General features: G+C 30.8%; 1 protein-coding gene across 3 annotated transcripts in view; it reads right to left on the minus strand.

Moving 5' to 3' along the window:
* cpo (RNA-binding protein) overlaps positions 1-26600 on the minus strand; it is a 555476-nt gene that overhangs the window by 37179 nt on the left and 491697 nt on the right. For all 3 annotated transcript variants that reach the window (XM_076394570.1, XM_076394569.1, XM_076394568.1), the window contains exons 4-5: positions 25494-25556; positions 13418-13559 (exon numbers count right to left, since the gene is read on the minus strand). In XM_076394570.1, the coding sequence (XP_076250685.1) occupies positions 13418-13559; positions 25494-25556 (205 nt within the window). The remainder of the gene's footprint in view (positions 1-13417; positions 13560-25493; positions 25557-26600) is intronic.

Raw genomic sequence — 26600 nt, forward strand, 5'->3', positions numbered from 1 at the left:
TCGACTTCGAAGCAAGATACGGTATTTATGAGACGATATAATTAAGCTGCAACTTAAAGAATAAAATTCTACCGAATATCTATCTTATTGGCTATAAGTTATATTAGACAGTAAAGCTAAAAATATGTTTAAATATAAATGTTGAGTTCTAATATCTAGCTTTCATAATATAATACTGCTAATTTAGAAAGTGATATTTTTCATGAATAAAACATTTCACAATACAGTCGTATACTAAGTTGCCCAATAAGTCTGAGCAGACTTATCTATTCAAACACTGCAATTAAATGCTCTACGATATTATGATATTTCATTTATTCAATTTCATTAAATTAAATTCTATTTTATAATTTTAAAGACACTGTAAGCTGTATGGAAAAACTTTAAGTGAGTCTGTCCAGAAATCGCTAAGGAAGTTTGGAGTCAAGTTTGAAGTTTAAAGACGCAAATGGAATTTTGTTCCTGGATTATTTTCACACAGGTAAAGTCTAAATCAATAGATTTTAATGTAGAAATTCCCGAAAAATGGTTCGGTTTACTGAATCATTCGCTTGCAATACTCAGAAAACCTTTCTAAAATCAGTAAATTAGAGTATGAGTTATATCAACACCCAGCCAGATTTAGATCCCTTATGTTGCCCTTATTTTTATATTTCTAGCTCTAATAATTCAGTTTTTTTGTGGGGAAGGATTTTTTCCCTATAGAGGTAACATTGAGTTGTTGAAACACACTTGGTTTATTCAGTTTAAATAAATTTAGTTAATTCAGTAATTAAATAAATTAACGATATTCCAAAAATATATTAAAAGGACCCATTAAAAGAGTTAAACATTAAAGAAACATGGTTTAGTTATATTCCACAGCATGAGATCAGAGCTTACGTGAACGACACTACTCGAAAAACTACGATAACATTATTGACGAATAAAGATGCGACTACAGCGATATGGTACGTAGCGGCATAATTTTTATCGACTGTCGGTAAAAGGACAAAATTATTAATGGAGAGTACATTATTCCAAGTTAATGGCTTTAACTATGCCGTAGATAAATCAGTTATTGTGTATTTGAAAATCTAGAAAAAATTGATTTAACGATGATATCTTACTTTACTTATTGTGAAATAATGCTATTTGAACATATGAGGTTCAATTTGGTTCAATCAAATATATTTTTTAGAGATAATATAAAAGATAAAGGACAACCTATTAAGTAAAACTTAGATTTTTACTTGAGAAGCTGAAAATGATCTGTTTAGAAGAAAATAGATGAATAAGCAGACTGTTAAAGGCGCTAATCATCAATAACGGTTAGTCAGAACTTAGTCAGAGCGAATGCAGCTGTATTGCTTCATGTTGTAAGTCATTTATAAAGAATAAGAGCAAATAATATTTTTAACGATAGAAACACTTGATTGATATTCGGTTTAGAAGCATCATCTTATTATGCTACCATTTCAAAAAGATCTATTATTTAAGAAGGGTTAATAAGATTTTAGAAAGCATGATTGGTCAGCATATTTGTGGTCTCTGGATAATATTTTCATGGTCATTAATTTAAAGCATTTTCGTTTTAGCTATGGTAGTACTAACTGTACTAGAGTGTATCGATTTTAGGAGAATATTCAAGAATATTGGTTTATTATCACATATTATATTTGATATAAGAATATTGTGTTGTAAGAACAACACAGAGAAGAACATCCCCATACATGTTCCAAATAGATGATTGTTTTTTAGTTTAGAAGCATCGTCATTAAAAGAATCAGTAAAGTTAAGCTTTGAAACAATTTATTTTGTTACCATTTAAAAAATATATATTATTGAAGAAAGGTTAATATTGTTCTTGATATCATGAATGGCAAGTATATTTGTGGATAATATTTTCGTGGTCATTTATCTGAGGCCTTTCCGTTTTAGCTACGGTTGTACTAACTGTATCAGAGGCATCGCAGAATCGACTTTAAGAGAATATTCGAGAATATTCGTAATAATATGTGATATTGTATTGTGAGAGTACATAAGAGATGATTAACCTCCTACATGATCCAAAGTCGATTATTCTAAGGCCTATAGAAAGCAGCAATAGAGAGTAGTGAAACTTAGGACCACTATAAACAGTAACATGAAGCAATATTGCACTGGTAGCAGAGGGCAAGAATCGTTGCGAAAAATATTTTCATAAAATAAAAACAATAGTTCATGTGGTAATTCTTGTAACTATTGTAATTTAATGCTATTTTAAACTTGTTTTTATGTGTTTATGTATGGTGGTATATTGATTATAAATAAATGATACAATTCATGACCTTAACAAATATAATCTATTGTAATGACGCAGTAATAATTTTCCGGTTACTAAATTGGATGCTATTTTGAACTTAATTTCAGTTGCGTTTTAGTTTTTCCCGTTTGTTTTGTAAAAAAGGCCAACATATCTCCAATTAGCATATATGTTTGTTGTTTGATAATGGAACAATGAAAAATTCATTTAATGGTCTCAGGTTATTTCCGATCATGCAATTTCTGTATTCAATGTTTTTTATTGGTCGTTGAGTCACATTTATAAGTTAATAGTTTTGTTAAGGTAAGATATTGTTTGTCCCGTAATATGAATATAAAAAATAGTTTTTTAGAATATTGAAGTATTTTTTATATGTTCTTGGGACTAATTAAGTAAAAGATTCAAATATCATTGCTCAATATATCAAGTGGATGTGATGAAAATTAATTGGTTTAGTTTTTCCAGAAATCCGGAAGTTTTACAGTAACGGAGCTCCGAAAAATCCACTGCGTATTTGTAAATAATTTGGTTTTACTACTTTATATTGCTACATCAACACTGAAACCTCTCTTATATACCATGGAGGCAAATGATATAATAATTTGATATACTACAGCATTCATAATTATGACATATCTTTCAGTAATTTAATATAAACCTTTAATTTATTGAAGCTCACTATACAAAAATGATTCAAAGGGGATCAGGATTCTTGCTGAAATATGTACTATGATGTAAAATATTTTACGATAATTATTGGATGAAGATTCTAATCAAATTTAAGAACTTTCAATGAGATTTAATTGACCAATATTCTAACTGACTGGAAAAATGATTGAGAGAAATAAATCACCACCTAGTTCGAGAGAAAGTATTGATGAACAGTAGTGTTTGGCCACATATTGCTCATTTATTAGTTACTATTACTAATTTGCTAAAGATAACAAAATAGCTTCGCTAAAATGTCGGTTACAATATTAACCAGGCTTGGTTCCTTTTTATGGCCAGTTATGCCATATTTTATTTAAAAAATGAATAATGTTTTGAATATTGTCCTGTTTCGAATTATATCAATATTAACTACAGAATATTTTTATTCAGAATTGTCAAAATAAAAATTAAATTATAATTAAAATCAAGATATTTCTTATTATAAATTAATTAATTATTTAATTATTTTCAGTACAAAACCATAAGACTAATTACTGTGCCGAATTATTAATTATATTCTTGTCCATCTGTATTTGTATTTCTGACACTTTAAACTCAATAAAAATTCAGGAAGTAATTAGAACCCATAAAATTTCTTAATGCACATCGAAATTACAAAATTGCAACAACTTATGATCTTTTAATTAGGTCTTGAAGATTTCTCGTGTATAAAGAGAAACAAAAAATATCCTTTTAAAAACTTGTTTAGTTACGTCTTTGTTTGGACGGTGCCTCGGAGAGAAATATCCGTTAGTGTTTGTGAAGATAATTTCGTCTTACGGATCGCAACTTCAACTGGGGCGACGTAAAATGCTTAGAACGCGAAAGAAAGACAGCACAATTATTTTAAAGTTTAACGACGGACGAAAATAAGAGCTAATGAAAAGGGGAGATGGCTGCAGTTAATTTCCTATATCGGAAGTTTATGTTCATATCGATTCGGAAAATAAGAGAAATGATTTCATTATTTTTTTATATACGACTTGAAGATAGAAACTAGGATATACAATTTTTTGTATTATCATATTATTTAGGAGTTTTAGTTTGTTAACAAACATTCGATGATTGACCAGGTGACAGATGAACAGATGTAATTGAAAAAGCCTATGAAGGGAAAAAGGTATGTTCAACTATATTTTTAGATGTTGTACAATCCTTTGCTAGGGTGTGGCATGATAGCTTATTCATAAGCTACAGAAAATGTTACCAAAGTAATCTACTGAGCTATTGAAATCTTATATTACAGTCAGGATGTTTAGAGCCAAACAACAGAAATCATACTTTACAATAAAAGAAGCTAATGCAGGTGTACCGCAAGAAAGTATATTGGTTACAAATTGATTGTTGTTGTCGCAGAGAATAGCGGTAAAGCCACACGAAAATTACAACACGCAAGTGACAATATAAGTAATTCGACATAAAATTGGAAAATAAAAAATATTAAAAGTAAATCAGTGCATCTGCAGTTCACCTACAATTAGACCGCACAAGCACCAATAACAATAAAATTATGGGGATGTTCCGCAAAAACTAATATAAATACAAGTTTTTCATAACAAAGTCCTGAGAACTATTGTAGGCGCACCGAGATGTTATAGCAGAGAACTGCAAGAAGACAATATCAAAGCAATGCAACTCTTGGATACCCGAATAGGACACAGACGCAAAATACCATTTGATTTTGTGTGGCGTAGTGAGGTGCATTGAAGAGAAAAACAGCAGTATCAATACATAAACGTTATAACACTAGAGACTAAGATAGGGCCGATGGGTCCCCCTAGATTCCTTAGCGGCTTTCAAACATTCGTTTTTTATGGTATTTTTTACAGCAATGCAATTTATTCTCTCACAGACTCCAGATTATGCTTTATTTTTATTTTTCGAGGAAAAGTTGGGTACATGCTCAATAGATTACTGAAATGTGTTATGGCTTAATACATAATTGAATTTTCCTAACTTCTCATAATATGTGACATGAAATCAATATAAGGTTAAGATCGCAAATTAATTATTAAATGTCTACATGTATTTTGATTAGCGATATCTATTGGTGAAAATGCAATTAATGTAAATAATTGTCTGTTTTGACTCAATGATATAAAACGGCCTGAATGATCAAAAAGTTACAAGCCAGTTGAATTACTTGTTTTCAAAAGTTTATATGTAATGGGAAAGATATAAAGGAGGTTACCGCACGAATTGAGTGAGAATTGAAAAAAAAAATACGAATAGAAAAGATTTCTGTGACGTGTTGCGACTGTCGAAGAAAAGCGGATCTACTACGAAAATCTCAAAGGCAAAAGGCATAGGTTAGTTCAGAAGAGCCATCCATATTGACAAGGAAACGCAATATCCATGGTTATAAAGTCTTTCTGTGCATACGGAGGAATTAGCAAGGTGTAGTGTATTCAAATCAAAAGAAACAACCACTGCAGATGTCTTTCTTTCTTTTAGTTTACTAAGTTGACCAGCTAGAACCAAATAGTCTTCGGCTGATGTCGCTTCAGGTTCGAGGTATGGTTGTTTTGCGGGCCACAGATACCCTGGGGTACGACTGAGACTGTCGTAGTTTGTTTACTACCGGACGGGTAGTGATTTGATCAAGATGTTGTCGTGTTCTAAGGTTTCTACGGAGAACCTCACACTGAGCATATTTATGAAATTTTTCTCAAACGGGATGCCTGATTCCAGGTGTGTATTGACGTTCATCATAAACCATGGGGCTCTGAGTAACGCTCGGACTTTTTTGGATTGGAACACTTGGAGTAGTTCAAGTTGTCTCTCCGAGATATACCTGTACCACCTGTGCTCCATTGAGGTGGATTGGACGGACTAGCATTTTATACTGGGTCGCTCTTTGTGGGGTTGGAAGTTTGCTTTTTCTGCAGAGTAGAGGAAATAGTAGGCTGTACACGCCATTTCCTTTGCAAATGGCGTGCTGAATTTGGGCTGACCGTTGGAATCTGCGGTCGAACTGGAGACCAAGGTATGAAACTTTTTGGAGCCATGGGAATTTAGAAAGCTATGAAGTTTATCGATTTGGAGGCGATAGGCGCGGAACTCCTTCTTGCGGTGGAATAGCTCTGCGGTGAGTTTTGCTCGGGTTTATCTATAGCCGGCAGCATTTGTACCACGCTATCGCTTGGTTCAGTTGTACTTGGAGTCCATTGCGTATTGCGTCGGGACAGTAACCGGTTGTGAAGAAAGCGGTATTATCTGCATAAAATGCTCTGTGGGAAAGTTTGTAGAGCGGGAAATCAGCCATATAAAGGTTGAATAGGGCTGGCGCTAATGGAGCACCTTGCGGGACTCCTGCGGATATTTGTTTACGAGAGGTGACTGCATAACCGATCCTCACCTGAAAAGACCTACCGTCCAAGTATGAATCTATCAGGGATATTAGGTCATTCAGTAGACCTAGTTGTTTCGCTTTAAGTATTAGACCATGGTGCCACACTTGGTCGAAAGCTTTGGAGACATCTAAGAAGATGGCTCCAGTTTTTCGACCTTTTATCAGTGCCTGGTGGATGGTTGCTGCGTCGCGGGCAGCTTGATGGAGGCGATCGAGATTATGTGATGTGAGTCTGTGAAATCGTTTAGAGCGTTTAATACCGCTTTTTCGACAAGTTTAGAGAGTGAACTAATCAGGCTGAAGGGCCCGTAGTCAAATGGATTAGACCTGGCATTTTTTTAGGAATGACAGCGACAAGCGCATGTTTCCAGTTCTTTGGGAAATGCTTTAACCTCAGGATAGAATTGATAATGTTAGCAAGTTCAGATAGTTGCTTGCTAGTGAGGTTTTTTAGATGGTTTATTGTTATACCATCTGGGCCTTTTTTGGAGAACAGACATTTTATGGAGAGCTGAAGGTCTCTAGGAGAGACTATGCTCTTCAGAAGATGATCTGACTGGAAGTATTTCCTCTTTAGAGAGGGGATAGTGTCGTTTATGATGGATAATGTCTGATGAGGTGGGCCTAGAGAGGGATTGCATTTCATTTGGTTTTCGAACGCATATGCGAGGAGCTCAGCTTGTTCTGGATTTTTGAAGGCGATATCCGTAGAGGAATCAGCCTTCAGATGGGGATTGCGTTCGAATTTTTCCCCATTGCGCTTTTGGCGGTGCGCCAGAGGTCATTTGGGGATGAGGGGTTGCATAGCTTTTGAAGAAATGATTCCCATTTCTTCTCATTCCACGCTCTAATCCTGTCCCTGACTTCTCTGATTGCATGCTGCGCAGTGCGTTTATCCTCTGGGTCCGCACTGTAGATGTCTACCGACGTTAACTCAATAGCGGCTAGCAGACCTCATGTTCTCTTGCATGACAACGCTCGATCACATGTTGAAAAGTTGTGAAAGATACCCTGTTGCAACTTAGCACCTTCAGATTACCATTTCTTGTGACTAATGCAACATGGCTTAATTCACACATGGTTTCAAAATGCTAAAGGAGGAAAATACCAAACCAACATGGTACTTTCGACACGTTATTGTCATAATTATATATTAATTAGGAGACTGTTAATAATTATCATATTGTACCATATTTTCTCAATAAATGACCTTATAAAGCGAAAAAACCTAAAAAAACTAATGAAATTACTTTAAGATGTATGTAACATATGCTGTATACAATCTATTATTGTTGACATGCATTATTCTATTATTAAGTATAGCGAAATTCGATGTAAATATCGACTTATTTTAGCGTTCTTATAAAATAAATGGAAGTATTGCACAAGTAGAACCAATAGAAGTTATAATCTGTATATATAGGTGTAGTTAAAAAAAAGTTGTGGTAAAGTTGTTAGGCGCTACAGGAAACTTACAGTGAATATATTTCATTAATAAAATTCTGTGAGTATTTCGGAGATACTGTATGATTTAAAAATAACAAAATTACAACATCTCAGAACTGTTACAACAGCAAGGTATTTATATATAGTATTGGCATTGGCTCTGGGATTTGCCCGTGATGCAACAACATTGATACTATGGGCATTATTTATTTCATTGGTCATTAAATCCGTCAGTATTCACCCAACCTATCATTATATCACGACGAGTTATTTATTATTAATTAGTTCTTAATTTTCTTGGAATAAATACTTAAACACAATCTTAAAAATGTTGAACAATACATTTATGCACCTAAAGTCAATTAACATTATTCTAACATAGAAAGAAACAAATGAGGCGAAAATGAGACAAAAGCTTTTTATGTGATTTAAACATGTATGCCATATAATTTTTTTATATATTAGAGTCTTCTTTTTACAAACTAGAGTATATCTGGATTGAAACTATTAACACTTAACGTGGCCTCCCAGCCATGGTCCTGGGAATTAAACCTACCAACTGGCAAGTGAGCAACTTAGAGATGATGCCAAAAGACATTCGATCGCCTCGGCCTCAGCAGGTTACTGGTGGGACTAGAATCATTTTCCTTCTTGAATTTTGCGCTCTTGCCTTTTGGGCAATCAAACATAAATTTTCGATTTTAAATATATAAAATTAATTGATTAGTTGGGAAAAAGAATTTATTTGAAGGAAGATTGATTGATTGTTTATGTTTATTAAAATTTCAGGGTTCAGTAGTTAATGAATATACTGCTGTTATTGATTGATCTGTTACAGAGACCTTGGCTTCAGACGCTGGTAATATTCTATATTTCACATCACTTTTGTTCTAGCTACATCGTTGTAGTAGTTCTTTTTTGTTAAATTTGCTAAATTATTGAGGAATGGATTATTCTAGTAAAAATATCAAACAGATCTGTCACATATTTAATTCTTGATATTAACTGAATTGAATTGTAGAGCAATTGATATTAATATTGCAGACGTATGGATAATCCATCTCAAAGTATAATCGATGAACTACTCTCATCGAAGTAATCTAAGTAATACATTTTATTATATCAAATATAAATATAAATATATATATATATATATATATATATATATATATATATACTCGATAAAGCGAAAATTCTTTTACTCTACAAAGGTACGCCTGTTAAAATATCTCATTCGGATTCCAAGGCAACTCCATTAAATCGAATGAAAATCGCTTAAAACATTATGCCTCCTGAAATTTTATTTTAGAAGATGAAAATATTCATTTCTCGGTAAATATTCTTCTTTTCGCGCCTGTTTACCTCCGAGCGAACGGTGAATATCGTCCGTAAAAATAACACCGGTCCAATTTAGCACGACTGTTTATGATTAAAATGGAGGGAAATCGATCCCTGGAATTCCATTCCTAAGATTTAAAAACGTTTGTTTTGTGAGTTTTGAGTAGGACGAACGTATATTTTGTATGCGTTTGTAGTTCTGGTATGTGTAGACTTTTTAGAAACACAATTATATTTGAGTGTTTTTTGTAAAGCGGTTCTTTTTGAACATATCCCATAAAAACTATAGTTTTAATTTACATTAATTTTTCGTTTTGTTAAAGTAATATTTTTTCAGTGACTGAAGTGTGAAGGAAATAATTGATATTTATTATAAATATATTATAGCTAATGTGTGATGTATTAGCTGTAAAAGTAACCAATTAATTCAACTAAGATAAAATGAAATTCATATTTATATTATGTATAAATATCACTCTCAAGAAGAGTCAAATATATTGTGTATATGTACTATGAACAGTTTGGATTTGTGTCAATGATAAAAGTTTTTTCCACTTATTTCAACAGTTTCGGGTTTTTCTTAAATCCATAGAGGATGGGATGGAAAAAATAAGTAATAGATAAATATATAAAAACGGAGATAGTGAAAATTGCGAAACTATCCAAGAATAAGTCTCTTGCCCATTGTATCCAGAAAATTATTTACGAAAATAGCTCGTGAAGAAACATGATGTGAAGAGCAGGCAGGACTTAAACTAAATCGCGATTGTTTAGATAACATTTTTCTGTCCTCCAGTTTGTTGGAGGAAGAAGGTATTAGATGTAGAAAACCCATGTCCAATGTCGGTTTTATTAATTTACGTTCTCCATTCACCTGCATACACTGACCCTTACTACACATTCGCCTACACATTATTAAATATATGAACATCTTACGATAGCTCGATGTATAACAACAGCATTTAAAAGCATTATTTGAAAAATACTCTGTCTACTATGAATCGTATGGAATTGATGCCAAAAGTTAAATAAGAATAAAAATTAGTAGAGTAGAATATTAGTAGCATGATTTACTAAAATCTACAACTAAACACAATGATTTCAACAAAAAGAAAACGTTTCACATAATTTGCAATGATTAATAATATTTAAAATTAAGTTAGTGGTTCCAATAGAAGATATAGTTTTTCGATCATCTCTGCTGTACAAGTTAAAAAATTGATGAAGAGAAAATTAATAATATTCACTGATTAATATCACTGATGGCATTGTCAGATTTGGCTGTTAACGATTAAACAGCGATAATGAAAATTATATATTTAAATGAGTTTAAATATGAGCCACGCATTGAACTGATTTGTTTTGGACACAAAATAAAACATGTTTTCAATACTTCGAATACTTCTAACTGTTGAACTTTACTAAAACATTGGTTAAAGGGGTTACACAATTAGCAATTCGATAAAATTGGACAGATTATGCTAAACTTGTTGCAACAACATTTTATGAAAATGCACAAAAACATAGCTTGGTAGTTACTGGATATACAGCTTTTAGATTTTCAAGTTAGCTATTTCAACATTGCATCCAAAAGTTAATTCACTAATGAATCACCCTGTTTATCGAAAACTTGTTAAAAAATGCAGATTAAAAAGATGTTGAGAGTATATATTTCTAAGAAGTTCAACTCTGAAGAAAATATCGAAACTGAGGTTCATCTTTACTTATAAAGCCAACATTTTTATTAAGCTACAATAAGAGTTATTTCCAAGAAACTTCTGATACTTGGATAAAATTGACATGCCCGTGGCATATTATTCATCGACTATTTTGAAAAAAGAACAGTAGTCAATATTGCAGAGTTTTGTCGAAATATTGCATATTGTTAGAATAATGCTAATGATACATTATGTCAATCATTAAAGAATTTTTTTAAGTTGATTCTAAGAAATTAAGTGCATTATAGTTTTTATACGTGGATTGATATTCAGGAAATACAATAACATTTAATTGTTATTAGTGAGTATATAATTACATTTTAAATTTGTTTTAAGAACAATATTCGAAGATTAATTAATCCTTAAAGAAATACGTCATTTTAAATATATAGATTATTTAAATATGATTAAAAAGTATTGGTTCATTAAATCAGATTTTTTTATTCGGCTATATTAAAAAAATAATTAATAATTAATAATTATGTGATTTTCATATAACAATCCTTAATGAATGTTTAAGCGAATGAGAACTGTTGACGTATTTAATAAATATTATCTACATACTAGACTGTATTTCTAAACTACAAAACTGTTTGGATTATGTATAAGTGATGATTTATGTGATTAGGGAGAAGTACTTGGGGGGCAGGGAAGGTGTGGATAGGTGCATTAGGCAGTGAAATGAGCTAGAAAGAACCTTACACTTAAATTCATTTTGCTCGACTCTGTAGATTACTTTTGTATAATTACTCGTAAACATCGTATATATTTTTGCTATAGTAGTTTAAGTAAGATAATGGGGTTGAGAAACTTTTCAATATGCAGTGTTATCCAGATTTTGCGGGGAGATTATTCTTGAAATTGCTTTTAATTCGATAATGGAGTATGCCGATACACATTCTGCGTCAGATTATGATTCAGCTTAAAGTTAAACCAGGCTTGAGACTTTATAAGCACGCTGTATTGTTCAAATTAATATGATTTTAAAACTTTTAACATCGCGTAGCATAGGAAAAAGTGAAGGATTTTAGTGCAATGTAAAGTGAATATTCAGATTTTTAGTCATATTTATTTATAAAATAAATATCACAGAATTTGATATTAAGCAAAATTGTATTACCTCATAAATATATAAATAATCAGTTCAGTATAGGGTTATCTACTTGTTGTATTTGGACTTTTTTAAGCAACTTCTGATATGAAGCAACTGATGACTTTAATAGACAAAGACAGCTTTAGATGTCTCATGAATGTTTACAGACGGTAGAAGAATGAAAAGGAGCAAAATTTATCGACGAGTAAGCTTTCTATCATTTATCGGAAAAGTATTTATGAACATTATAGCCAGGATTTGTATATATAAGTGTATATAAGATTTTTGCAGTCCGCCAGTGTGGTTGTGGCTAGAAAATTAATGAAGAAGAGGCCGAAGTATTGTAAACTGGCCGATCGTTTACTATTATAAATCTTAACGGCATTCAGTTAGAGCAAGTTCAAGAATTTTATTTGGGATCAGTAGTATGGGGAAAAATGACATATACGACTGAAGTAACAAGTTGAACCGGCCAAGCTGTAGGAGCTGAAGACTGAAATCCGGTTGTTTCGAATATTTATTTTGCCTATTCTTGGTATGGCTCTGAGACTTGGACATTATTATAGTATAAGATTTGTAAACTTGAAATCTTTCAAATGCGATGCTTGACAAGTGACAAATTATACATGTTTCCTTTGGATATTGTGAAATCATTCGATTAGTGTACAATTAAGGAGAAAACCAACAGACACAGATTGGTTTGGACTAGGGGTGTTGGCCACCGAAAAAAATATCGACATATCGATATATCGAAGAAAAAAAGCCAATAAATTTTTTGCATCAAGTATAAAAAATATTGATATTTTTCAAAAAATATATAGATATTTTTAAGAAAAAAATAAAAATAGTCAAATATTAGCCTAAAAAATACACTTTTTAAAAGGTTTATTTAAAATTATATTTAATTTATTTTGAAAAAATATCGAAAAATATCGGCCAAAAATATCAATATTTTTTTCAGAAAACATTGATATATCGATATTTTTTCTGCATCCCTAGTTTGGACATGACAAATGAAATGTGAATGAATTCCTTATAGACTGCTGTGGCAAAATCGGCCATTTCGATGGAATAAGTGTTATCAACATATACATTTTAACTGATATTATTGTTACAATATTATTATTTGGCATATTCTTCCCATATGATTTTTGTAACTTTAATTAAAGTGTTATTGAGTAATTTGTTTTATTGAAATTATAGTTAAGATAACATTTTCTCGTAAACTATGATATTAATCAAGATCTACGACAGAAATAATTAGTAGTTAGTTGGTGTTTTCAAATAATATTACTGTTTGCTAAACTTAAAATGAAATATCACACACTCCATACGTGTTATTTAGAATTATTTGCGATGTTAGTTATGCATAAAAAAGCAAAAGATAATCGGCGAGAACAAAGTGTTAGGATCTTTCTTTACTTGGTTACCGAAACGGTTTGGTCTCGGATCAACCAGAAGAGCGGTGTACTTACGTCCTGTGAGGGGGTGCATCAAAGTTGGGTGCGTATTGGTTGAGTTAGCAGCTTGCTGTTTGGGCTTGCTAACCTTCGTGTTGCTTTTAGCAAACTCCAGCCGAATGGTCTGTGGCATGTCGGGGTCAAATCTTACGCCCTGCTGCAAAATATTGCCCAGAAAAAGTGTGATTGGTGAAGTAAACAATACAAAAACATAAACACAAATATTATATACTAGAGGAGTTGGTCCAGGCAGGTCATAATGCGGTTTAATGGCTTTTTGCACGCTTGCTGCGTTTAATTAAGCAGACATTCAAAAGTTTTTATCTGTTTTTATGACGTCTGTTGTTAGTCGCGTTCATATCACGTAATCAACTATAGATTAACTTTATTATTTATCACAGGATCTTATTAATGGTATTTGACTCAGTTTGTTTATTCCTAGTTTACATATTTACTTTTATATTGATTATATTGATTGTTTTTGATTTTTGCGCTAATGCATTAAAGTGCTAAAATGATCTAATTAATAATTAATTAATTCATTTAGATTAATAGATTTAGATTGTTGAGTCTCTGAGCTACTTTTCATAGAGTAGACGTTGTTTACTATTGGATGTAGACACAAATGCGTTTTATGAATAAAAAGGAATCTTCAAATCAGAAAAACTTATACAATATATAAATTCTAAGTCTAATACAATAAATAAATGATGAAATACTTTTTCTTCGGCAATATTGAGGTTAAATATGAAATAAAGATTTCAGATTCATGAAACAAGAATAAAGACAACAATTAAATGTGGCATTGTAATAGAAATGTTGTAGATCCAGTATTTTATGTATTTTGAATTTGAAATTTAGAACAAAGAGCAATTAACATTGCCACAATTTTGGAGGACATTGAATTTATATCGGGCTGTGAAGCCCTCAATGAATTATATCAAAGGTTTGAATTGAGTAAGATTGCGCCGAACAGGGGAAAGTCATCCAACTTCTTACTTTTTAATAAGGGGTTAATATAGTGCAATAATGATGACAAAATTATATCTTAATTAGCAAAAAATTCTTTAAGCTTATGTGAATATAACAGTTAACTCTGTGATTTTTTTGGAACTTTTGCTTCAATAAATATTAAGTGATCAATGGTCATCCAATTGTGAGTAGAAATAAACAAAATTGTGTACTAAAAACTGTACAATAGTCTTCATCAAAACTGTTATCAAAATAATTATTTGCGTTGCAAATTTTGCAGAGTTCTAGCACATTAACTATATATACTGCTGTTTATATTAAAACTTGAGGATCAAACGTAAAATACAAATATTTGAATGTCATATGTTTTTGAAAATTTCAAAGCATTATGTTCTGCCTGTAATAATCCAACGGAAGGTAAATAGGTATTTTGTATTTAAATTGTATATCGTGTTTTTCGATGAAGGGATAATGTTCGTTTCACCCAATTAGTAAGCGAAGAAGCTCACACTTAGTGTACAGAGAAAACTGGCTTGGGTCTAATCGGGTCAGAGAGTACCTGGAAATTTCAGCCTTATTGCTAACAAATATTATCTTCCCTGAATTAAGAACACTTACTGTCTTAATTTTACAGTTTGTTATATTTAGTTTTTTATAATTTATGCTGTTGGCATTACTCAGTGTCGTTTATTAAAAAAAAATCTAATTAACTTAAGATTTTTGTGTCTCATATTAATATTGCATGAAGAAATGTAATTAAGTTGGAGTTTTATGTAAGGTTCCATATTTATAAATTAATGACTGCGTTAAACTTATTTTTATACAAGGTGTCTTTTGAAAATATGACGTTATATTTATTTAGCTTTCCGAAAGAACGCAATGAGTCTCAGGGGAGTGGGGGTTTGTAGTAGACTTGCTCTTAGAAATTCAGTTGCTATGGAGCATTTCTCGAGAGCACACCGCACATTGTGTTTGCGAGCATATTACAAATATAGTAATTCGGCGTTTGTTTCGTAAGTTTCTCGCTACTTGAATTATACATGTACTATTCTCAAAATGTTGTTAAAAACCCTGTATAATACCGAATAAAACAAGATTCAGACGACCAAGGTTAAAATTAATGGTCAAAAAGTGGGAAACATCAATCGGTCTGTTCGTGTTAATCCGGATCTTCCAATCTAGAAACGTGCAAGTGCTTTCCACAAAATATTTACTATTATGCTTATTAAAACTTTGTTTGAGAAACTATGAATTACTTATTCTCTATTATATTTTTAAATTGTTGATATCTATGTAATCTATCAGCTACTCGTACATATATTTTTGTTAAGAACAGCTATAGTAAAAACTGTTTAAATATAAAATATTTTTAGAATTGCCTTATTTATTTTTATTCTTTTTTTCTCTTAACACATGGCCTTGTATCTTAAGATCTACTTGACATGTGATGTCCAATTATATTATTATTATTTTATATTTTGAAGTTGATCTTGATGTTTATGTAGTCATTCGTATTTTTGTAGTTATTATTTAACTTGTTTTACTTTTTAGTTTCTTTCGGGCATATGCGCTACATATATGCAGCAATATTATAATATTTTATATTAAATAATATTTCAAAATATAATTCTTACTTTACAATAATGTCCTAATTATCCTAAAACAATCTTATTGTATGTTTGAAATTTTAAGTTAAGATTAGATTTTGTTATATTGTCTATTATTACATATTACTATATATTATATATAATACTATATATAGTATTATATAATGTATATTATGAAATCCTTTATACCATAAAATAATCGATAATTCAGTTATGTCCAACATTTATATATATTTAGATTGTTAGTATTAATACAGTAATTTAAAAACTACTTATCTCAGGATATGTTTTTATGTTTAAATTTTGTTTATATATAAAATTTGTTTTTGTTTTTGTTTAAAAAATATGTTATTAATTAAATCTAAAGAAATTGAAATTATAACCCTTTATAATTTATATTCTATATTTGTTGGTATTTCTTCTTTTATTTACATCCGCGCCGAAGAGAGAGATAAATAAAATATTGACGAAAGAGCAACTGTGGCAATTTAATATTTATAAGGGTAAAAGGCAACCGGAATTCCTGGAGGACAATTTGTTTATATTGGGATTCGGGCAAACTGAAACTGGCAGAGCTCAGACGGACGTTTTTCGGGGAGACATCGTTAAATGGCTGCGATGGGATCTTGGCTAGCTTAATTAAATCCTTTAAGACGTAAGTTTTGTTTCCTTGTTTGGTCGTGCCTACTGATTGTAGAGATAAATTATTTTTATACAAATTAGAGATTGCGTGCTCTAATAAAATGAGTAAATGAGACAACAATTATTAAAATATTTTTTGGTTCATTCAGACTGATTATAATATATGTTTTCCATATATATATAGTAGATGGTCGATATAATAATTCAAAATAATTGCCGTTTACTATAAAATATATATTAAGATTCAATTAGAAACTAGATTATTCTGACTTGTAGTAGAAATAGTGACGTATAGTAAATTTCAGTAAATCTCTGATCTCCCACTGGAAGATTGATTTTTTCTGATTTCCAGATAGTGGTGACTTTTCAGTGTAAAGGTCTCAAGCCATTTTAACAAAAAATAATGTCTAATGTACAATAATTTTGTTATTTTTAATAAACTTTTGTTATTTTTAAAACATTGAATTGCTGAATAAAATTTGAAATATTGCTGAAGAGACATACTGGCTTGATTAGGCTTATGGAAATTTTGCATCATAGAGACCAAACATTGAAGATTGATATAGTAAATTTTCACGCAGCCATACAAATATAGATGATGCTCAATGCTCTAGTCGGCGAAAATCTGTGGATGTTCCGGAAAGCATAAATACGTTTTGGAAAACCGTAAATTGGTATTGGATGAGACAGCTGACACATAAAGATGTTAAGAAAATAGTGTGTTTACAATATTACCTGAAAATGTAAGCCTTTCAAAAACAACAACGCTTCATTCATTGATATTGAAAATTGTTTAAATGAAATAAGAATTTCTTACGTTTCTACGTGAAAATGGATTTAACTGCTATTAATATGGCCCCACCTAAATATATTTGGATATAAAAATATCACAAACACAGTGGACAGCAGCTGGTTAAACCATTAAAAGAACCAAAATATTACAACAGTTATCTGGCAAGGTATAGGAGGCAAGGTATAGTGGGTTGTTTTATCACTATTGATAAGTTTTGGGTCTAAAGTCCTGATTTAAATTAAAACTAGAAGCTAAGAACTGTCGCGAAGAGTGTTTTCTGGTTTAGAAGTTAATTCGTGTTCAGAAATCAATTAAAATAGTGTTTAACGTCGTCTTTTTGATGTTACTAAATACAAATTGGTAATTCAATACATTTTGGATCAATCTTTTGGATCAATTGGACCCAACATTTAATTTGATAAATTAGAGTATCATTGGAATGTGTTGCATTTGAGGTTAATTATACAGAAAAATATAGTAATTTTTACACATAGTAGATATGATAATGTGGAAAAACTTTTTGAACTATCTTAATTACTCCTTATATATCATTTTATATAGGTTATTTTATATTTCATATATCATAGATATTAATATAATATATAGTATTACATAATAATAATAATAAGAATATTTAGTAATTAATGTTATTTACCAGATATAATCTATCAACTTCATCTTCAGACAGTTTTATAAAATTTAGTTTTTTTTTGGAATATACTGTGCGTTTGAATAAAATTATCATCATTAGTAATTTTAAGGAATATCGAGTAACTATATTTGTAGTTGTAATTTTATATCTATCATTATTTGTAATGTTTTCTATGTGACAATGGATATAACTACTATTAATATACTATTAATATGGTCCCACTAATACACATTTGGACATAAAAAAATCACAAACACAGTGGACAGCAGCTGGTTGCCAAGGTAGTTGTATTAGTATCATATATAATACATAGACCACTCTGCTCCAGTGAAATAAAGTGAAATTTGGCTCAAACGAAAAAAAATTATCGAAAGTGATGGCTTAGTACAAAAATCGAAAATTGCCTTTCTTTTGTATTGTAATAACATCTGAACCTAAAAAAAGGTTAAATTGTTAGAAATCCTTTTGATAATCACTATTTAGTGATTATGATATCTAGACAGCCAAGCGGAATATTCATGACTAGAGTGATGCTGTGTATGTGGTGAGATTAATAAGATATAGTGTATTACGCAATTTTAAAATCTATATCTGTTACTGCAGATGTACAACGTTGTCTAGTAATATAATAATAGTAATGTATGCTTTCCAAAAAGACCAGCAATAGTGAATGAACAGAGGGTAATCATGATAACGTTTGGCCACAGGTTGCAAATATTGTAACGTAACATATACACTATAACAGTTCAATTGAAAAGTCCCCGGCCTACCATAGTAAAACACATTTTTTTGGCAAAATTAGTTTTTTTTATTCAACATAATTCACACGCGAAATTCCTTTTTATCCATTTTTTTCACAATAACAAAAGTTTCTTCACTCAAAATGGTATAATTCACAAACTAATTGTCTGACAGCTGTCAAATTTATACACGCATCTTTTGAGGCTTAGGGCTTTCTAAAAAACATATGGATTTAATTTTAGTGGCGCATTTTTTGGTCAGGAAGCGGACTTTTCAATTGATCTGTTATCTGCTGGAAGTTCTGCAGCACCTAATATACTCGCTAGAGAACGCTCTTTATGATTACTAATTATTCAGATGGATACAGTATAGCTTTGCTGACATACGATTTTGAAATGCTGAAGAAGTACGAAAATTGATCGATGATTGGATTGCTACCAAATCGACCTTGTTTTTTCAATATGGTATCGCCACATTTTCACAATGTTGGAAATATTTTTATTAATATATATTGTACCAATTTTAGCAATAAATGCGTTTTTAAAGTTAAAAGAATGACCATAACACATGCAAGCACCAATTAATTAAATTTTTATGTTTTTTTTTGCACATATAGCAAAATTGTGTTCTAACAGGTCAATTGAAAAGTCCGCAGCCTACCATAGTAAAACATATTTTTTTGGCAATATTAGTTTTTTTTATTCAACATAATTCACATATCCAACATAATACTTTTCCCTTCAAAAAAGCAATATTTTATCAACACGCGAAATTCCTTTTTATCCATTTTTGTTCACAATAACAAAAGCTACTTCACTCAAAATACTATAATTCACAAACTAATGATCCGAAAGCTGTCAAATTTATACACGCATCTATTGAGGCTTAGGGCTAAGTAAAAAACATATGGATTTAATTATAGTAGCGCCATCTATGTGGCAGGCCAGTGACTTTTCAATTGACCTGTTACTTGCTTTTTCTTGGTTTGATAATTTTTGATATTATTTTTTCTATAAAATATACCCATTATATAGTACTTACTTAAGAACGAGTTTTAACAGTGTTATTGTTACTTGATACTAAACTAAATTGAGTTTTGATTAAAAGAAAATGGACTGCCGCTCATGGAAAAATTCCACTAAATGAAATAAAACATCCAATATAATGTTTCCGTATCCTTATTCCCATTTAAGTAATAAGACTCCACTGCTGACTGTTGTTAAATTAAATTTGTTTTGGGCCTTTTTGAATTAAACTGTGAAAGATTAATAATACGATATTTGTTGGTGTGTCGTCTTTTATTTATATCTGCCCCGAAAAGGTAAATAAAATATTTACGAAAGAGCAACTGCGGCAATTTAGTATTTATAAGGGTGAGTCGACTGGAATTCCTGGAGGACAATTTGTTTATATTGGAATCCGAACAGTCGAGAGTAGAAGTTAACACGAAAAACGCGGCGGGAAAAGGAAAATAAACAGACGTTTTTCGGGAAGGATTCGTCATCAAATCGTTACCGTTGGGTTTCGGTACTGGCTTGATTAAATCGTTCAAGACGCCAGTCTGCGTTTCTCTACATGATTATCCGTTTTGATTGCGGTCAATTCCTGCTGAATGAAGGAACAGAATGTTCATTGACATAAAATGTTTATTTCCCCTAACAACTGTGTTTTCCTTCATTTACAGAAATAAAACTGTCTTTCTTTAGCTATAATTGGAATGACAGAAGCCTTGTTAGTAAATTAGATTTTAATTTATGTTTAATTATTTTAACTATTACAAAAAAAAGTTGACTTGAATAATTCATTGAATTATAATAGGATTTTTCAATAAGGAATTCTGTTGAAACCGAGTTTTGTTTGTTTATATATTCTTGATTTTTGTTTCCTAAAATACAGACAAAGAAAAATATCATTCAAGGGAATCATAAAAGTTCCGAATATTAAGGTAATTAGAATTCCATCTGGTAGTTTGATATTTTAGGCTTTTTAATTTTGGGTCATTCATGGTTTTTTAAAGGTTTGAACGATGATGTAAAGGAAAAAGGCGGGATTGTCGAACAAGAAGGCGAATACTTAGAAACAGAAATAATTACCATCAATGACAATATTGTTCATGTTTCTTTCGGGGGTTGTAGTCAGATGTCATATCTTAACACGTCCAAGATCTTTATAAGAGTGTCATTTGTGAAAATGCGACGTTCATAGTTACTACCTTTTTCTTATTAAGTTTATTTCAAGTTTATTATTGCATTTTGTAGTTGAGTATTCCAGTTTTGTATTATATCGCCATTTAATATTTTCCATTTATTAATCTTCATTTATTATAGTCTACTTACTATTTTCCATTTATTATTCTCTATTCATAGTCCTCTACTTATTTATTTATCCATTTATCGTTATCTGTTTTATTATTTCTTCGAATCGTCGTATGTTCCTCATAATTTATAAATTCAAAGATAATAAAGGCAAAATAAAGACAAAAGGCCAATCAAAGATGATAGTTTTATAGTTGTAACTGTAACTATGAATTAGAAAGATTCTATATTCTGGATAACTTGAAGTATACATAAACGCCACCGAAAGTGGTTTTTGTTGGTTCTTGGTGGCAGGCTATCTAGCGTGTGGCCTTTGGATTTTTTCCTTATGCATTGACCGTTTTCTATGACATGATCTTAGCGAGGCTTACCAACCATAGAGGCAGGATCTTGCGCGTTGCCTCTCTTGATTTCATTGCACGTCCATTTTTATGAATGTTAGGACATAAGCTGGTACGTCGTGCGTTACCTTCGCTTCGTACCGTGTGCACATGTCATACTTCATCCTAGCTCAGTTTATCATTGCTACCAATTTTCGCCATTATCCATTAAATGTTGTTTGTTGGTTATATGTTGTAATTATAGTTTATTGATAATTTGAAGCATATATAAATGCAATAAAATGTGTCCTGTCGGCTCTTGATGGCAGAGCAGTATAAGTGAGTGAACAATTCCAACAGAGTTACTTAGTTATTTATCTAAACACCCACATATGTCATGCATATGGTATATTTCATCCAAGCATAGTTTGTCATTACTATCAGTTATCGTTATTGTCTGTTTTATAATGATTGTCCGTCAATGCTATTGATTATAATGCACTAAGATTATTGTTAACCATTCTGCTTATTCTATAATTGTTACTGCCATTGCCAGTATTTGTTGATACATTTATTTATTTGTATTATGATTCGCCAGCAGAATTAATTACCCGTACAGTTATCTACCAGTATTTTAACTGCCAATGCCGTTGTATTTCAATATTAAGTATATTTTTAATTTAACCCTTGTCATTGAAAGTGGGTTGGTCAGGTATGTTTTCAACAGATCAACATCAAGATCTCTCACGCTTATTTGCTTTACGTTTTTGCCATTTATTGTATAAGTAGTTGTTATATCATTTATATTGATCTCTGTTTTTATTTATTTAAGATCTTAAATTGTTTTATTAAATATAATATTTATTTTACGCCCTGGGTTTAAAAATAACCCTGTACTTTGGACTAAAATTTTGTAGCGTAATTATCCTTGTCAAAATAGTTAACTATCCAAAATTGTATTTCGTCACGTAAGCTAAAATTAACTCAGCTAAGAAAAAGCCTTGTCTGTGTTCATCGACTTTGAATTCACGGGTATTGTTACTCATTTGGGAGTTATTTAATAGAGAAGTACGTATAACAAGAAGCAAATTTAAAACTTGAAGATGGCAAATGTAATTTTGCTGAAACGTCGTCAAGACAACGCGGTTATTTATATATACAGGTATATATAGTCTAAATGGATTTATTGGTTCCCTTGAATGAAATGGAAGTAAATCCACACAAAGTTTAAATATTTAACAACGCTTTTAGATCCGCGTATAATTTATATTCGGCATTTGTTGGTATTTCCTCTTTTATGTACATCCGCTTCGAAAAGACAAATTAAATATTTACGTAATCGTATCTAAGACAAGTTAATATTTATAAGGGTGAAAAGTGACAGAGGCAGACATGTAGGGGAGCAATTTATATTATCACTGAATAGTTATTCTCAAATATTTGGAATAATATTTTCTCATTAATTTGAATAAACATTACGACGATTTAATTGCTTCATAATTTGGTTATGTTTGAATGATTGAATTAGTTATAATTCGCCTTTATTTTGGAATTCTGGTAGTGTAGATGCAATTAAAATAAAATAAATTGTTTATAAACTGCATTTAACGTATATATTGATGGACTGATTTTTAATATTGATCCAATGATGTTAGGCTGATTGTTTTAATTAGTTTGTAAAGATAAAATTGGGTTTACTTAATGGAAAAAAGGATTTGATTAATATATACTAAGTTTCTTCAATTAGTTCTTGTAGCACCATATACGTGTGTTGTTTTACTACTACTGATTAGTTTTGGGTCTACCATCATGATTTAAATTAAAACTAGAAGATAAGAAGTGTCGCGAAGAGAGTTTTCGGGTTTCGAAGCAAACTGCTGTTCAGAAATCGATCAAAAAAGTGTTTAGCATAATTTTTTTGATGTGCAAAAAACTAGTCGTGGTTTACGACCAAATTGGTATTGCAGTACATTTTGGATCAATCTTTTGGATCAATTAAATCCAACATATATGTAAAAATGCCTTGTTTCCATAAGACAAAATTGATAGATTTTAGTGTAATTTGATAAATTGGATTATCATTAGAATATGTTGCAATTGAGGTTAATTATACTGAAAAATATAGTAATTTTTAAGAATACGAGTCTGTTTCTAGAAACCTCTTTAATTTTGGAGCTTTTATTCTGATATTTTATTCTTTATAAGTCATTTCATATATGTTATTTTATATTTCATATACTATAGATAAAAATAAGACGTAGTTTTACATAATAATAATAAGAATTAGTAATTATTTAGTAATTAATGTTATTTACGTGGTATAGTGGCTCATCTTCATCTCGAGACAGTTTTATATAATTTCGTTTTTTTGGTATATATGGCGCTTTTGAGTAAAATTATTATCATTAGTAATTTTAACGAATATCAGGTAACTCTATTTATAGTAGTGACTTTATACCTATTATTAGTTATATTTGTTTATATTTTTAAGATACTTTTGGCAGAACTATTTGAAATATTATTTCGTTCAATAGAATTATTGAGGAAAATTTCTTAAAATTCAGTTATTTGTCAGTTATTATATATTTTTTCTGTTATTATTGTTACTATAATCATTTTAAATCTAGATCAATTGAGTTATTTTAGTTGCTTTATTAAATTTTTTAAATTGAAGTAAGACTATTTAAGAGAAAACTTAATATCGATTTGGGAGAAAAGTGGGGATATGATAAAACTTGATTTTTAGTAGACACTTTTGCTTCAAGCACTACTTATTTATATGAATAAACTAATCTGGTTATCTGGTCAATCATCAATCATGTCTTTATTCAAAATTATTTATCCAGTTTTTTATTATTTTAAAATTAATTATAGATTCGATTTAAGAACTTTTAATAATATCTATGATACAGATTTATTATTTAATAGAGGCACTGATTATTTTGTAATATATTTTATGCTTCAATACTATAAGTGTGATGTTATATACATAGATGCGATTTATATACGGTATACAGTGTAAAATATGTTAATATCAACGCAGTCATGATTGATTGATGTGACTCAGCGGGAAAGGCCGTTATCGACTCACGCAGGTGGGTGACTTACCGCAATAAGGCTGAAAGCAGGTAAAAGATAATATTTGTCTGAAGGGTGGAGAGCTGGCGACCGAGGGGACAGAGAGGCGCGGTCTGTGCCGACACTCTCCATGGTGCGGGTGCATAAGGCTGACTCATATTAGCGGAGTGGTATGGGGGTTAAAATATTTATATGTATAAAAAATGTATTACCTAATAGTTTTATGAAGGCGCCAGCAGTGTTGGGATTGTACATAGATATATTGTTCAATTTACTTTATACATCATTAAATTCATGTTGTACTTTAACAATTCATGACATGTATATGCGGCAATATAATTATACATATAATATTCAGTTAATTTTTATGATTATCCTGTTATGTTTATACACACAAAAGACCTTTTTTAATTTTGATAAAATAGAGCACACTATTAATTGGGATTTTTATAAATAATAACTTTATGGAAATCCTTTTATGCAGTCTATTAACGAGATTAATAAAAATAACTGTCAACTGTGCTTTAAGTAAGAAACTATTAATATATGATATAAAAAAATAATTTTTAACAGTAAAAAATATTCTTCAGATATTTAGTAGGAAATAAATAAAAATTTGATAAATATAAACTATTGATATTGATTATTGATTGATTGAGCTATAATTCTATTTTATATATAAATATAAAAAACAGCTATTCTTAAAATAAAATACTTTAACAGGCATATACATTCCACTAATATGAGGCGAGGGCTACTGGGTTAGTATAATACAAAATGAACAGTAAATATGTGTTTGTTCGTCAATACCTAAATAAAAACTAGATATACAAAAAAAGTCAAAAATACGTCTTCGAAACTAAATGAAACAAATCAACATACAAAAATATTGTTTATTGTTTATTATTAATTGTATATTGTTAAAAATAACGTGATAAATAATAAGATTAATGTGAAAGGTTTAAGCCCACCTGTAAATCTTGTTTGGCAGCTTCTGCACCTGCTCTAGTGTTGAAAGTGACAAATCCTACAGGCTGGAAAAGAAAAAAGGAATTAGTGTTGACATAAAACTTTTTACATTCAATTTTAAGGCAAATTGCTTCATCATAAATGTTTCTATGAGTACAATATATGTATAAAAACAGCAGTGAACTCACGTCATTAATATGTATCTATCGCAAATTCTAGATAAGTTTTAGAGTTAGACAATATTTTCCTTCTTATTTTATTCTATTTAAAAAGATAGACTGCTGTTTGACAAGTTTGAACATCTAACCGGATCAGCCTGCAACTACAGGTTATAAACCAAAAAATACAGAAATTTTCCTTTTTATGTTACAAAAACAGTATTAGTTATTCTCGCAAAATCTCGCAATTCGGGCGCAAATCCAAGTTATCATTAGATAACAAGGTATTGCTGTATGAGTCTATTCTCAAGCCCATTTGGTCATATGGAATCCTACTATGGAGTACCGCTAGACAATCTAATATATCCATCATTCAGCGGTTCCAAAATAAGGTGTTGCGTGCCATTGTTGATGCTCTGTACTATATTTCAAATAAAGTGATACAACGCGATATTCCTCTAGAACCTATAACGAGTGTAATTCAATGTGTTTGTGTGAAGTACGTGAGCAGTTTTTTGAACATAAACTTGTAGGAATGTTTGTTGGGTCGGTCAGTCGGTCGAAATGTGTGGCTGCCGCTGCGATTATTTGTCAGAACACTCACTACTATTTTTGGAAGGAATTTGCACGAGAACTGAACACACTGGTTGAAGAAATACTGCTTATTTCAATGTTAAATGATACACGTGGTCGACGGGAATTGAAAGGATATTAGGTTAGGTAGAGGAACTACGGTAGCGCTGTGGAGGTGGTACTATTACAAGGGAATGAAGAAAAGAAAAGAGAACGAGACGTCGTCGTGATGGTCTTTTATAGCCTGGAACTGCATGGTACCAATCCACCGGCGTTGCCAACCGGTTGTGGCGGTCGCCACAAACTTAATTTAATACAATTATTTCAGAGGAAACTGTTAATTTGAAAATAATCCATAGACATCTTAGAGATATGCAG

This window comes from Rhynchophorus ferrugineus, unplaced genomic scaffold (assembly GCF_030347505.1).
Source record: "Rhynchophorus ferrugineus isolate W39M unplaced genomic scaffold, kcgeb_rfMv2 rfM2, whole genome shotgun sequence".
Taxonomy (NCBI): Eukaryota; Metazoa; Arthropoda; class Insecta; order Coleoptera; family Curculionidae; genus Rhynchophorus; species Rhynchophorus ferrugineus.